The sequence below is a fragment of the Cariama cristata genome, unplaced genomic scaffold, assembly GCF_000690535.1.
Source record: "Cariama cristata isolate BGI_N322 unplaced genomic scaffold, ASM69053v1 scaffold12319, whole genome shotgun sequence".
In the NCBI taxonomy this organism is placed as follows: Eukaryota; Metazoa; Chordata; class Aves; order Cariamiformes; family Cariamidae; genus Cariama; species Cariama cristata.
Genome location: NW_009636484.1, coordinates 1 through 16,695, shown reverse-complemented (window position 1 = coordinate 16,695; position 16,695 = coordinate 1). Strand labels below are relative to the sequence as shown.

General features: G+C 37.3%; 1 protein-coding gene across 1 annotated transcript in view; it reads right to left on the bottom strand.

Annotated features, from left to right (window-relative positions):
- Positions 1-15,247, bottom strand: part of LOC104167626 (DNA polymerase nu-like) — a gene marked incomplete at its 5' end in the record, with an annotated part of 78,986 nt that extends 63,739 nt beyond the window's left edge. Inside the window, 3 exons of the mRNA XM_009707936.1 lie at positions 14,034-14,099; positions 14,337-14,390; positions 15,191-15,247. Of these exons, the coding sequence (XP_009706238.1) occupies positions 14,034-14,099; positions 14,337-14,390; positions 15,191-15,247 (177 nt within the window). The remainder of the gene's footprint in view (positions 1-14,033; positions 14,100-14,336; positions 14,391-15,190) is intronic.
- Positions 15,248-16,695: the final 1,448 nt, after the last annotated feature.

The following is a 16,695-nucleotide window of genomic DNA, read 5'->3' as shown; positions in this document are numbered from 1 at the left end:
GTGTGATGCAAAAGCTGGTTGTGAAAGTTAACTATTAATACTTCTCTTCATTGTTTCTGAGTGAGGGGGGGGGAAAAGTTAAGCTATTTTAGTGGATTATTAACAAGAAGACCCTAGCATTGGTTAAAAAAATATATATATATATTTTTAAAAACACCACTATAATCTAAAATTCATTTCCAGAGGTTCCAATGGATAGAAGGATGGATGAAGCCACGGTCCCAGTTTCAATTATGTTTGAAAGGCTGTGATAATCAGGGGAGGTTCCTGAGTGCTGGAAGAATGCAAGTGTCACTCCTTTCTTCCAGGAAGGCAAGAAGGAGGATGCAGAAAACTACAGGTCAACCAGCCTCTCCTCAATTCCTGGGAAGGTGATGGAGCAAATAATCCTGGAAAACATTTGCAAACATATTAAAGTCAAGATGATCTGGGGTAGTCAGCATGGATTTACAAAGGCGAAATCGTGCTTAACCAATGATAGCCTTCTGTGATGAAGTGACTAGCTCGTTGGATGAAGGGAGAGCAGCAGATGTTGTTTACCTTGACTTTAGCAAGGCTTTCAAAACAATCTCTCATAAAAGCCTCATAGACAAGCTGATGAAGTACAAACTAGATAAGTGGACAGTGAGGTGGACTGAAAACTGACTGAATTGCCAGGTTCAACGAGTTTTGATGAGTGGCACAAATCAGCTGGAGGCCAGGAGCTAGTGGAGTACCCCAGTGGCCAATATTGCTCAACACCTCCATTAGTGACATAGATAACAGGACTGAGTGCAACCTCAGCAAGATGGCAGACAGTCCAAAACTGCAGGAGTGGTTGATACATCAGATGGCTGCTCTGCGATTCAGAGGGACCTCAAGAGTCTGGAGAAATGGATTATCAGGATCTCAGAGTTCACAGTCTGGAAAGCAGCTTTGCAGAAAAGGACCTGTGGATACTGGTGAAGAACAAGCTGAACATGAACTAGCAATGAGCCTTTGTACCTAGGAAGGCCAACGCATCCTGGACTGCATCAAAAGAGAGTCACCAGCAGGTCAAGAGAGGTGACCCTTCTTCTCTGCTCAAAACGCCTGATGAGAGGGTGTAAAGAAGATGGAGCCAGATTCTTGTCACTGGTGCTCAATCAAGAGGCAGTGGTCAAACAATTACAGGAAACTCCATTTAAACATAAGAAAAAACTTTTCTACTGTGACAATGGTCAAACACTGGAACAGGTTGCACAGAGAGGTTGTGAAGCCTCCATCCATAGATATTCAAACCCTGGCTAGACATGGTCCCAAGAAACCTGCTCTAGTGGACCCTGCTTTGAGGAGGGGGGATTGGACTAGACAATCTCTCGTGGTCCTGTCCAAACTCAACTACTTTGTGATTCTACTATTCTGTTTTTATAACATTACTGTAATTGATTAATCTATGTATCCTAGTGCCAACCCATTGTCTTCTCTCTACTTCACGTGATTTCTGACTGAGAGAGAATTGAAGCCTTCAATTGTATGAGGCAATGGAAAGCCATAGAAAGACTCTAGCTTCATTCCTGAGCAATTTTTTTAAAAATATATATAGATTATACATATATATATTTTAAAGTACACTTGTAGCATAAGATTAAAATTCAAAGATTAAAGACAGAAACAAATATTTTGCAGAACTTTTAGTAAGGTGGTGCATCATGTCTTAAAATGCAAGCTCTGATAAAAAGAATTGTCTTGCCTTGATTATGGAAAATGCATGCAAACATGTACATCCAGGCTTCATAAATAATTTCGGTAAACCTGCAACAGCATTAACAAGAACTACTTGATTGTATAAATTGAAATTTCCATTTTTTTTTAAAATGGTTTTCATAGACTCATAGAATTATTTAGGTTGGAAAAGGTCTTTAGGATCAAGTCCAACCATAAACCTAACACTGACAAGTCCACCACTAAACCATGTCCCTAAGCACAACATCTACACTTCTTTTAAATGCCTCCATGTATGATAACTCTACCACTTCCCTGGGAAGCCTGTTCTAATGCTTAACAGTCCTTTCAGTGAAGAAATTTTTCTTAATATCCAATCTAAACCTCCCCTGGTGCAATTTGAGGCCTTTTCTTCTCATCCTATCACTGATTTCTTAGCTGAAGAGACTGACCCCCACCTCACTACAACCTCCTTTCAGGTAGCTGTAGAGAGCGATAAGGTCTCCCCAAACCTCCTCCAGGCTAAACAACCCCAGCTCTCTCAGCCGCTCTCCATCACCCTCTTGCTCCAGACCCTTCACCAGCTTCGTTGCCCTTCTCTGGACATGCTCCAGCACCTCAAGGTCTTTCTTGTAATGAGGGCCCCAAAACTGAACACAGTACTCGAGGTGTGACCTCACCAGTGCCGAGCCACTGCCCTGGTCCTGCTGGCCACACTATTTCTGATACAAGCCTGGATGCCATTGGCCTTCTTGGCCACCTGGGCACACTGCTGGCTCATGTTCAGTCAGCTGTCAACCAACACCCCCAGGTCCTTTTCTGCCAGGCAGCTTTCCAGTCACTCTTCCCCAAGCCTGTAGGATTGCATGGGGTTGTTGTGACCCAAGTGCAGCACCCAGCACGAAGCCTTGTTGAATCTCAGGTCATGACTAGTAGAAAGCTGAAAAAACCCTCACCCTTACAGCTGTACCCTTTTCTTTTTAACCTTCTCGCTGTCAGTGAAACCCTATAATTTTTTTTCCCTCACTACAGGCATTTAACCATTAAAGATTAAATTTTTAATATAGCTATCAAACTTAAAAGAAAAAAGCACTGAATCTGATCTGCACTAAAGTCACTTTGGGTATGATAAATGAAGAGTGGCTGTCTTTTTCCTGGGTGTCCAATGCTGACACCTTTCTTTGGCAGTGGACCTGCCACACAGGGATCTAGCACTCCATCAATTCATCACCTCTTCTACAATTTCAGTTACTTGACACATTTTCCCAGCACCTAGATGGTTGTCAGATCACTGTTTTTTAGTTAAACTCTTCAGGAAACATCATGCTGGAAAAGCAGGGAGTATAGGCATGGCAGAAAAAAAAAAAATCTTACTAGGAACAGTAGATTAAAACTATACATGTTGAACACCGGACTGCTGATTTCTTTCCTCCTACCTCCATAATCTGACTTTTTTGCCACTATAATCTGTCCTGACTGACGATCCTGAAGCATTCCTTACTCCAGTGTTTTAGCACAGGTTAAAATCTGTTTTCTTGGTTCTGAAAATACCTCTATTAAAGGTTGTTCTACTTTTGTCTACTTTTCCAGAGTTTCTCTTAGTATCTTCTTCTCCAGGAAGTTTACAAAAATAATTAGGCCACAATGGTTCTCTTTGGACAAGAACTCCGCTCTACACAATGAAACACAAAGTAAGCTTTTAAATTCATGGCATTTGTTTGATAACTAGCATTGTATTACTTTTGAGCTGAAGTTATACTTTGGTCTGTAAGAACAGGCTTCATTACAGCAATAACAGATAGGTAGATGACAACTCCTTTGAGCTTTATATTCTATATCTCTAATTATTTTTTTCTATTTATTCTTCTAGTGGATTTTTTCCCCTGTTTATTTGCTTCTTCAAAATTTTTTTATTCCTTTTCCTTCTTTTTCAGTTGTCTTTTCTTTCTCTGCATGGGACCGTACCTATTGATAAATTGTGCTCTCATAGCTCAGTTCATCAATTTGAGAAGAAATGTAATCACAGATTCAGTGAGCTACTTCCTTAACCGTCAACACTTTGCTTGCTCCTTTGTTAAAGGCCAAAGCTGCTGGAGAAATAGCGAGGAAAACTGCACACTGCCCAAAGTAGTATTATTGCAATGCAGAACAAGATGACTGAGTCCTGAGCGCATTCACAACGTCAAATTCACTCAATTTGTCTGGCACCTCCAAAGCTGGTGACAACTCACTCGTGAGAAATTACACAGCAGAAATAAAAATAACCCAAAACCTTCATGATTTTTCTTTTGGAAAATTGCCACATTTAGTTATTGTCCATAGCAGCATTTATTTATTATTGTAAAGGAATAAAGAGTTATTGTCTGTGACTGCTATATGAGATACAATTTCAAGACAGTCTGAAGATCTAATTTTTAAAATATAACATGTGGCTCAATAAACACAGAAAAATATGAAAATGAACAAGGTCAGCATAGCAATACTAGCCTGGTACGTATGTATACTTGCATTCCTAAGCAAATCTTGACTTGTCTCCAATTGCCACCTAGTGGCTAGTTAAAAATTAAAGACATCTATTTTCCTTGTCAAATACAGAATCATACAGACTTCTGGAAAAGGAGATCTTCATTTTTGGCACTAGTTACTGTTTTTCGGCAGTGAACAATCATTCAAAAGTAACACACTCCCCTCTTGCATCACCCAGCAGCACAGAATTATCAAGGTTTTAGATGTCAGTCAAGTGGGAGACTTAGAAGTAATTCATCGCCTTCCCACAAGCTTAAGCAACTTTCAAAGTGAATACAAGGGAAGAAGAAAAGGGCAACCAAAAATACTGACTTCTTACTTTAGAGAGTTGGCCATAAGAATAGCATATTTGATTTCCTGTGATTAATCCTCTTTCTGTCATATTCTTTGAAATTTAGACCTGGCAATGACCTCAGGTAATAATGTTGGAGCAGCACATGAGAAAGGACTCGATGAGTGATTTTTAAATAACAAAAAATATTTTATTTTACTAACTTATTGATTTGACATGCTCTGTGACAAATTATTTTGTCAAATCATGGGTTCAGCCCAGATGCTTGGTTATATACTGACAGATTACTAACCTTTGCACAACAAGCAAGGGAGTTTGTAAATATGCAGCTCTATGAATCTTTCAAAGAGACAAAGACTGCTTTTGTTTCGCATATATAAACTGACTAAATTTAATTACTTATTTCACTTTCCTGAAGGACAATTATACTCAGAACATAAGTTCTGTTAACACTAATGGTCATTAATATAGGTGGCTATTAAACTCCGGAATGAACTTCAAGAAGATATGATTTGGTTTTGGTGAAAAAACAGTGCTAAGGCATAGAGATTAACAACCCTTGGAGTGGCAGTTGGAGCTAGTAAACCTTGCACTAGTTGTATATTAGCTGTATATTATAGCTCTAAAGTAAACAGTGTCAAGGGAATATTGCCCAAAGGTACAAATACTAGACCTTTAAATACATGAAAACATGACAAGATTCCCAGACCAGAGGAATTTACTTTCTAAAGATGTAGCAGTTATTTTATGAAAGGGTAAAATTTAGCATCTCAAAGAAGATCGTTCCACATACTGAGGAATTTACTGAGCATATGTTAGCAGGGAATTCCTCTTAAAAGGCTACAAAAGACTGTGAACAGGAGGCTGACTGAAAGAGTTGAAGGAAACCTAAATAACCAATGCATCTTTCTTTGCTCACATTTTTTAGGACAACTCTTGATTTGATAGAACTAGTCCTTAACTACAAGTTCCTAAGAGCCACAGCCAGCAGATGATCATGTTAGTCTGGGAGAACTAAGGACAAGGCCATATGAGAGTCAGCAAGATGACCTCTGTCCTATCGTATCTATCTTCAGTGACCCTTATACAAACCACTATTTGTTGTTGTTGTTGTTGTTCCAAACATAAGAGAGTGCATCCATCTTCAAAATCCTAAGTGAATTTTCCTGAGATTTTATGAAACAGTGCTGAGGAAATAAAGAATTGGCAAATTTTCCACTCATTCACATAGAAAAAAAAAGAACTGTCAGCAAAGAAAGCTGAATGTAATAGCGATGTAGAGCTACAGAGATCATTTTCCTGAAATTCTTTGGGATGCCAACAACAAAGCTTTTGAAAATCAGTACTGTCTGAAAACTCGACCATTGAAGAGAAGAAGCGTCTTTTGCTGTACCTAACTTGTGATCTTCTAATCCATTCCCTTTTTACCATTCTTCATTTCTGTCTCCTCCATTTTTTGTCTTGCCAGAACTCTCAGATTTCTTGAAGTAATTTTTGCTGACTGATACAGAATGGGAGGAGCACAATGTACAGTAGAAGAACTCTGTATAGTAAAATAAACAATTTAAATACTTTGAGATGTTAAAACATAACAAAACATATGTTGGGATCAGAACTAGACTGTATTTTGTCCTTGCAAAAAGGAATTCAGCCATTACAGGAACATGCTAACACCTCACTTTCGAGAGCTTGTAAGACAAGATATAATTCGTGTGCCTGAGATTTTTCTTTTTTTTTTTTTTTAATTTTATATTTGTCCTCTCGGAACATACATCTCCAAGCTTTGAGTATTTCCTAAAAGTGCATACCTATCTTCAAGCAGAATTTCTAGAATCTTCATCAAATCACAAGAGGTACCAACAGATGACTTCACAACAAATAGGCACACAAATATTTAAACTAATATAAAGATCACACATGAGTTTCTGCGCATTGCTGAACGTTCAATTTGAGCAACTGTCTTATGGATGAAGACAGTGAAAATGCACTCAGTAGGCCACGTACTCTATTAAAGTCCTCAGTACAGATGTACAAAGACTGTGACCACATTGAGACTTCATGGGATGCTAGCATATGCCAATCATCTCAAGCATAAGAAAAGTACTCAGCCAGGAGTTGAGATTTGTATGGGTAAACAGTGGAAGAATGAAGATTATGATAGACTACAAGTGAATAGCAGTACTTATTTCTTGTAACCAAAATACCATGCTAACATTGCTCTTAAAGTATTCTAAAATTACATGGAATTAGACTTAATAAAATTCCAAGAGACACAACACAGTGTAGAGGTTAACTTCTGTAACACAATACTTTGAGTAATAGATGCTACCTTTTCGTTTGTACGGTAGTGAAAGCTACAGAGCTAAAAAAACACTTGTTTTGATCAAAGATGATGCTAATTTTGCTTCTTGCTAGCTATGGGCTCCAGTCACATTCATATCAGAGAAAAATAACCTGGCAGTAGCACTAGCTATATTCCAGCATCAACTTCTAAAACTTGATCAGTGCATAGTTTTGGCTTCTACCTGCAGCATTCCCAAAACATTGCTGGCAAAGACCATTCAAAGGATAACATGAATCAGCATATAGCCAACTACCTCAAAGCCCACTGAACAGCAGTAGGCTTTCAAGTGCTGACAATTTAATTTATATAAAGAGTATTGAAATGTAGTATCTTTGAATTTTAATGGAACAAGCAGAAGTTTGTAGTGCCATCATCTCTCTAGCACAGGAAAATTTTACAGGAACTTTTTTTCTCCGATTTCTACAAGTCTAAGCTTCTCTGAGGAACTTTCTGCCAGAAACTAAAGGAGAGTGAAAGAGGAATTCAACTTCCACAGTCAATATGTGCTAAAAATACTTCAGCTGACATTATTCTGAGTTGTATAGAATTTTTCATTTTTGAGCTGTTAATTGCTATACATATTTCTGTGCTTATGTTTAGTTTGTAGAAGAAATAATGACAGACTCCCTATCTTTTCCTGCATAAATAAAATGCAAGCATTTTGTATATTGATTACTGCATAGAAGCAGATTATACTGACTACACATTATCTTTCTTTAAATAACACACAGAACGATTACACATACCAAAGATAGTCCCAAATAGAAGTTATATACATGACTGAACTGCTCTTGTTACTACAGAATTACAGCCCAGATGATGCTCCAAGCTTTACTGAGCCAAATGGAAAACATTATGCTATAAAATGTAGTCCATGTACTGGATACACCACTCTCATCATAAGATTAATGAATTCATACAAATCAGGAGCATTACTACAGAGAATGCAAAGACATGCATATATCGTAGAACAGGATACTATGTGTACTTGAGATGCTAAGAGAACAAAGGTCTATGATGCAGAAAACTTATTTCTGCATTTGGGTATTAAATCAACATGATGATGTTCTGGAGCATCAGACACAAGTGTTTTGATACCACTAACCGTGACTTTTCGTACTGCAGATGTCACACCATTAACTAGGAACATCCTATTGTAATGTTAATGTAGCGTAAATTTTTATCAAGAATGCAATTGAACTAAAGTCTTGTCAACATGCTTGTTCACTCATTTTTAAGTAAAATTTCCCTATCATAAAACAAAAATTGTGATGAGTGAGGAAGAAAGAGAGGAAATAGAGAACTTCTGCCTCAAATTTGTAAATATGGTTTCTTTAAATGCTAAAGCCTTCACTAAAATACATTTCTAAAAAAAAAGCAACAACAAAAAAGATTGTAAAAACATCAAAACTCTAAATACTCGTAAAATGAGATACTATTTTAGTGCTATTAGTGAGTCATAATCAGCATATGACTCAGAAGTATTGGAATAAATATACTGAAAAGAAACATGGCACAAAAATACATTCTGAATGCAAGATACTCAGAGAACACAGACCAACCATAACACATGGCATGCATGCTCTTACTTTCCCTGATAGCACATCAGCTCATCTGAGTGATAGTTGTTTGCACCAACTAGAAAATATGACACTGAACTGCTTTGACTCAAAGGTCCAAGAAAATGCATAGACATTCTCGTTTCTGTTAAGAAAACCTAACATTATTTTAGTGAAGTCAACATAAGAGCATACTTACCTAAAAATGATATTGTTAGCTTAGATCACATTACAGAAGACTTTTAACAAGATGTTTTATAGGAACCTGTAATATGTCTGACTTGTCTCTATCCCCAGTGCTCTCCAATAAACATATTTTTTTAAAAAAATAGAAAACACACTCTAGTAAGATCAATGCATATGTAAGACCCATAATGCCTCTCCATTTTAAGTCAATATTCATTTCAGTAGGACAGTGTATGAAAACAAGTTTACAAAAACTATATTCCTAACAGCGAATTTTCAAAAGCAGTCAAGGCATTGGTTCATTTCTGCAAAAAAAAGAGGAAGATGTGATCACATCCCTGCTCCCAGACTTGGTGTCTGGCTCCTTACATTGCATCAGCTCTGCCAGAGCCTTCTAAAAGCTGTGAAGGAAAGGGATGGGAAAAACAAGACACTTCAAATTTGTACAGCAGCTCACCACTATTGAAATACCTTGTAGAACATCCTGTTTGTGCTGGAATCCAATTGTGACTATAGACTATAAGCTTCAGAAAGTGTTTGGTACTATCACAGATCAGTCTGTAGCCTTAACGAGGCCTGGGACAAAATGCCTGAAATTGAGAGCTGTCACAATAGTTTTGATTCCACCTTGCTTAGTGTGCGCATATGGGTATGCTGAGGATGTACACCCAATCAGGATAGTGTTATGAAACGGAGACAAACAGGCAGCATCTTCTCCACACTGTCCATAAATGATCCCAAAACTATTCCAAAACTATATTTGGGTTTTATCTCAGAGATAATTAGTCCATTCACACTAGAAGACAGCACAGAAGGGCCGTAATACAGATAAAGTGCGGATAATCAGAAAAAAATGGTTTCCTAAGTTAATTGACAGAACAGACTCATTGTTGACGGCAATAGCTCAGAGGGGTCTCTACTTCAAGAGGTTGTCTCTCCCATTAGAATGAAAATAGGAAAAATAGCAAGGAATAAAAAAATAAAAATAGGGAGGAATAACCCCATGCACTAGTACAGGCTGGGGGTTGACCTGCTGGAGAGCAGCCTGGTGGAGAAGGACCTGGGAGTCCTGGTGGACAACAAGTTGACCATGAGCCAGCAACGTGCTCTCATGGCCAAGAAGGCCAATGGCATCTTGGTGTGCATTAAGAAGAGTGTGGCCAGCAAGTCGAGGGAGGTTATCCTCCCCCTCTGCTCTGGTGAGGCCACATCTCAAGTACTGTGTCCAGTTCTGGGCTCCCCAGTTCAATAAAGACAAAGAACTACTGGAGAGAGTCCAGCGGAGAGCAACAAACATGTTGAGGGGACTGGAGTGTCTCCCTTATGAGGAAAGGCTGAGAGAGTTGGGTCTGTTCAGCCTGGAGAAGAGAAGACTGAGAGGGGATCTGATCAATGCTTATAAATACCTTAAGTGTGGGTGTCAAGAGGATGGAGCCAGACTTTTTTCAGTGGTGCCCAGCAACAGGTTAAGGGGCAATGGGCACAAACTGAAACACAGGAAGTTTCACTTGAATATGAGGAAGTTCTACACTGAGGGTGGCAGAGCACTGGAACAGCCTGCGCAGAGAGGTTATGGAGTCTCCTTCACTGGAGATATTCAAAACCCATCTGGACATGATCCTGTGCAACTTGCTGTAGGTGAACCTACTTTGGGAGGGGGGTTGGACCTCTCCAGAAGTCCTTTCCAACCCTGACCATTCTGTGATTCTGTGAAAACCAGATGGGTAATTTATTATTCATATTCCAAACACTATTAGTAGCACACATTTCCTAATAAACAAGCATGCAATCATGCGTTCACTATCAGAAAATATTACTTATATCTGTTGGAGAGACTGAGGTATATTCAATATTTCAGGTTTTTATGGTCCTTATTTGAGCACATTAACATTTGACATACCCTAATTAGTTCCTCTTTCAAATTACATCCCAGCTTTCCAAATTAAAGGCTAATATGCTTCTTTGATCGACAGGTTATATTATTTTTATGCCTTTTTGGACAAGCTGGTAAAAGCACTTTTCCTGGGGAGAAATAGGAATGCTTTTATTTTTTTTCCATTTAGTTTGAGAGCATAAAATATTTTATTTATCTTCAGCATAACTTTTTATTACTAAAAGGAAAGAAATGCCCCCTGAAGCCCACTACTAAAAGCCCACAGCTTTTTAGTTTAATGATACAAACATCTTCTGAAGTATAGAAGTGTAAACTCATTAGTAGCTTTTCAGTTCTCTCTGCTGCAGAAGCCTGGAGGAAAGAAACTTTAATACAGAATATCTGATTCTAGCACTGAAGTTTACATCTTAAACCAAATTATAACATCCAATTATATGCAATCTTTATATCTCAAGTTAGGATTTCTCTCTGTTCATTCTGAAAGAGGTTTGATCTTAATTGGCTTTATGCTTTTCCACCTCTATCATGATTTATTTTTGCTTTAAAAGGTGAGAGGCTGGAAAGTGGTATTTCAAAGTAGGTTTGGAGAACATAAACAAGTCTTTATGAATATAATAAATATATTTAATAGGAATGTTATCTATGAGCAATATAATAAAGGAGTATCCTAACACAGACAAGAGTAATGTATTTATATAAAAATTAATTAAAAATAACATATTCAAATAATAAACCTAATTAACTACTCCTAATAGTCATAAGCAATCCATCATAGGGTGGAAAAAATAACTAGCCTATGGATATATTACAAAATAATTTGACTGAAGAGTTTTAGGGTTTATATTTAATTTTAGGTTTCAGATACTCAGGTTCTCATGGAGTAGCAAATAGACAGTTATAATACTATAGCAGAAGACTACAATATCAAATGTGTCCATATCTAACGAGGTACTATATTATTATATAGCACTTCACTCATTTGTGAAAAATGCATTAATTATGCAGCACACATATTGAAGAAGAAACCAAATAAGTAGAAATGGAGTGCACAGTTAAACTAAAATAGATGTATACATGGAGAGACACTGAAGTAAAGTTCTACCAAGAAACCCCCTCCAGGTTGCCACAACACAGAATTCATAAAAACTCATGTGAATAAGCTTATTTATTGAGAGAAACCCACATAAAGCCAAAAATGTACATCATCCATACATCAGATGTGGATTTGTCTGAAAGAAGATCACAGAAGAACTTAATCTGAAAAAGAAATCCTGCTCTGTACCTAACGTCTGGTCATTTTCCCTTGAACCTATGAGTAAATCCCTCCTGGACTCCATTTAATGCCTTAAAGGAAAGAGGACAGATAGATCCATTACCTTTACAAAACAAACAAAAGATAAAGAAATCTTAGTTTAGAACCCCATCTCCCACAACCACTGCAGCAAATAGGATGTTTTTTCTATTTGAATTTTCATTTTATCTGATTTACACTTATCTTTTGCTTTAATCACTCCTCAAAGCATTTTAAAACACAGTTAAAAATAAACTACCTCAGCAAATATTCAGCTAAAATTTGACATAACATCATAGTAACTGCAAAAATATCTACAATATTTATGATTTCTGGCAAGAATCTTCCCAATCCTTTAACACTTAGTAAAGTGACTGGGCACTGCAATATATCTTCTATATCAGTAAATGATTCAGAAACAGATGGTGTCAGTTCCATAAACATTTCACACAAAAAAAGCCATGCTAATGTTTTTCCTTATAAGGAAAAGCCAGCCTTAGGCAACCCTGAGTGCTAGCTTTAGCAGTATTCTTTTGGAGAAAAACAATCTTTAAGAAAAGTAGATTTAGTGTCATTTTTAGCATGATAGGCCAAAGGTCACCTTGTGTGTATATGATTGTTCAAGACAGCTGCCTGTTCAGCTCTGACTTGTAAATGCCTGTGCATCACATCAGAATATTTAGCAAACTGTGACCTTCATGATCATCTTTTCCATTCTCTCCCATCACTTTCCCCCATCTGGGCACGTGAGAAGAGGGAGGAGCAGTAACACTCCTCCATTCCATTGTTAATTCAGAATCCTAGAGACTGTTCTTTACTCAGCAAAAAGCACAAGCGCTTCCTATAAATTGATGAGAAATTGTATGGAAATACGTACCATGAGGGTAGGAAGATATAAATGAAACCTGAACTGTGAAGACAGGTAAAAGAAGAGCTAAGGAAGTCATCAGTATTGTGAGGACGACAACCTCCTAGGACAGGTTTCTGCCAGAACTCCAACTCAAACTCAACACCTTATCAGTCAGGACTTGCAAAGAGCCACAAGAGTCCGCCCATGCAAAGTGGCAACAACATAACTGATATGTCTAACATCTCTACTCCTAGATACAGCTGTGGAAGACCATGGCCTTTCTCCCAAGATTGCAGAAAGCTTCTAATGCCATTTGCACCCATGAAGCCTAAGGCTAGTATCTGCATAGAGAGATAAGCAGTACCCAAACTTGCATGAATAAGAACTGATAATACTTTTGGGCACAAGTTAAAAGGACAACAGCCTCACGGATTCCCTGTAGCCTTCATGAGCCAAGTCCCACTTCTGCATCTATTCCCCCTCTCCCACAGAGCCAGAGGTCAGGTCTTTGCTAAGAAAGGGCATGATTAAACCAAACAGAACATTTCTGCAGGTAGGTAGTCACTACTTTTCTACTGCTATTCTCCTGCCTATGCCTTGACTTGAGCCCCTGAAGCAGTTTGCAATGCTGCCTCCTCCCACACCAGGTCCTGCACACTCATCCACGCAGCTATGGGCTGCGACAGAAGTGGAACGCAAAAGGCCTCACCAGTCCCTACAGCCAAAGGTCTGTATGCTTCCTAAACTCCAAAGAAAATGGTAAAAGATGCCCTTGAAAAGGCCACTTTGGCAAAAAATCCCCAAGCCTCTAGCAGTCCAGAAAGTCAAATAAAACACATTCCAGCCACAAGCATGTACATGGAGATCATTATAGCCAAAGACAAGAGAGAAAACACAAAGAGAGCAAGTGTCACAGCCATATAAGCATCTGGCAAGCCTTCCAGACCCACAGCACAGCCAGTTTAGCCCTTTTGCTGCTATGAGGCCTGAAGCCAGATTTTAGAAGAGAAGAGCTTCCTTTTTTTCCCGTAATCCCCAGGGCACCTCCCAGGCCTCTCTGATCCTTTACACGGAGTGATTCATGAGCACCAGGAATTCATTACACAGAAGTATTCAGTGGAAGTCTAGAGAGTGCATGCATGGCTTACAATTCCACCCCTCTACTTCAGATAAACTTTAGGTAAGATATTAAATTTTGATCCACAGAGAGCAGAAAATATTCATAAGAATAAATATTCTACAGTAAAACATCCATTTAATAAGATTTTTGTGTCCACCATTTACATACAATATGGCAACTACTAGACTTAGATGAAAACAAACATTTTATGCGTTTAAAATATTACATATTTTCTATAAATAATCTTAATTCTAATTAAACTGTAAATCTTCTATTAGGCTCACTTACTGGATGTTTGGCTGAGAGTCTGCCACTCACAGTTCCTGTCTGATTCCATATAGAGGAAATAAATCCCTGTAGTCAAGTAAAGTAAAGAACCCACAAAAGAAAAGGAAGAAGACATACATCTAAATTTTATTTAATGTATCAGAAATAAATACTCATTGCAATCAGGACTACAAAATCAAAGAGAAATACTTTATAATATTCCATATATAAAAGTTCTTAAACTGTGAACACTGCAATCAGCTCACATCCTTTTATGATTTATTTGAAATACCATATTTTACAAGCTACTTTTTATATTTCTACCTTTCTCATGCATGTTCGTAGTCCATCCACATAAGTCGATTTCATCTTATGAACCTAAATTACAGAAAAGTTTAGATAAATGTTTATTTATAAAAATAAGAGATTTTTCAAATTACAGATCTTAATTTCCAAATGCATACTAACTTGTTTTGTAAACTTTTTTTAAAAGAGTTTTATCTTAGTACATAATGGATGTATACTCATTAATAGCTTGACCTATTAGCATAAGTTAGGTAAGTGCTTGGTTATACCCTAAAGCCAGGTCTTCGTAGATACTAGTAAATGAACTATTGGAATTTATTCCTTAACATCTTATATCTCCAGGTCAATAAACTACACAAAAAAGCCCCACACACAAAAAAACCCTCAACACCAACACAACACCACTTTTTTTTATTTTTACTAAATCTTGGAAACACATCCACTGAAAACCCAAACATTAAATGTGAGAGCTGACTAACTAGGTCATTTTGGATTTTCAGGAGGCTCGTCACCTAAAAAAAAACCATAACTAGTTATCTCCTTCACTTTCTGCAGAGTATTTCTTCAGAACTCAAAAGATAAATGTTTTACCCTAAAAGTGTGCTTTATAGCACTAGATAAATTTAACAGTGAAGTTTTCCAATTGTTTTTGCAACAAGGATGTTTTCTAGCTATAATCCAACATAATGCAAAACAGAAACATAAACACTAAATTTAAAAACTCTTAAGAATACCTACAACTTCAAAATTTAAATGAATATTTGAATGAACTTACATTAGAACCAACTTTTATTTATTTATCTGTGAATATGTTATCCTTCTTGCTAATTTTGCTTCAGTGCAACTACATTATGTGAAAAATATCAGCTCACCTGACGGTATTCTAAAATTATCTTAGGCAAAGGATGAAGATCTTGCAACTTATTTAGCTGCAAAATAAAGAATATGAATTACTGGTATACTTTTCTGTTAAATTATATTATTTAACAAACTTAAAGTAAGGTTTGGAGGAACACATTTTCTCTCCAAGCTGAATGGACAAAATACTGGCTAAAGAATAATGTCCTTCAAGCAATCACACCCTAGGCCCAAAGAAGTCTTCATTCTTTTCTGCCTTCAGTATGTGGGTTGGAGATTACCCCTTCCGATTTCATTTCCTTTCCTGTCCCAGAAAGGGACAAAAAGACAGGCAGACATAAAAACTTTCCCACAACTTCGAAAACACTGGGGCATGGGGAAGGGGGGTGGTTTACTTATGGTCCTTCATTTATCTTTTGTGTTAGACAGCATCAATACAAGAGAGAACATGATAAAAGTTTCCAAAATAATACATATATACACATATACATATTTATACACACACAAAAAATCCAACAGCAGAATTTCTCCTATTCATCCCCTAATACTAGTTCTAGGAGACCTTCAAGAAAAATTGAAAAAATTGAAATTGTCAAATCCAAAAGCAATAAAATAAAGCATATTTCTGATTACTTTGATTGTAAATTGCCATAAAATTTTGTTAAGAAAAAGAATGAAATTATAAAAATAGAGATTGGATATTTGTAATTACAACAAAAATATCTGGAACTACAACAGTTCAGGGTGAAAAATAGATGCAACTGTACCAGAACGAAGATTTAAAAGCATAAGTTGTTTCTTGCTACCAGGGACAGACAACATATTAAGACCAATTATCTAGTATTTATCTGTTGGAAGGTTTCAGCCTATCTTTCTCTAAAGTCTCAGCAGTTGTTGGAAAGAGAATATTGGACTAGATAAAAGCATTGTTTCAATTACTGCAACAAATCTTATGTTCCCACAAAAAGATGACATGCATTCTGTTTCACTGATCCCTCCCATCGCCCAAGGCCCTCTGTCACTCTCCAAGATACATATTTGATCCATGAAACCTCCTTCTCCTTGAGTAGTGTGTGATTTTTATGGTTATACTGTTGAAATTAACTCAGAGATCATATATGATAGTTTATACACTTGGCCCAAAAGTTGAATTTCCTCTTTCACACATGAGGAACAAATACTACCTCTCTACCTTCTGTAGGGGTGCTCATTCTCAGCAGTGAGTTGTGTACTTTAATTTGACTCCCATGTAAACTAGAGCAATACAACTGCAGCACCAAATCAGAAACAAGTGTAGCTGCACAGATGCTTCTTCCATTCTATGAAGGAATTCCATTATTATTATTATTATCTTGACAAAAAAAAAAAATAATTTATTAATGATCTGGATGAGGGGATCAAGTGCCCCCTCAGTAAGTTGGCAGATGACACCAAGTTGGACAAGAGTGTTGATCTGCTTGAGGGGAGGAAGGCTCTATAAAGCAATATGGACAGGCTGGATCAACGGGCCAAGACCAAC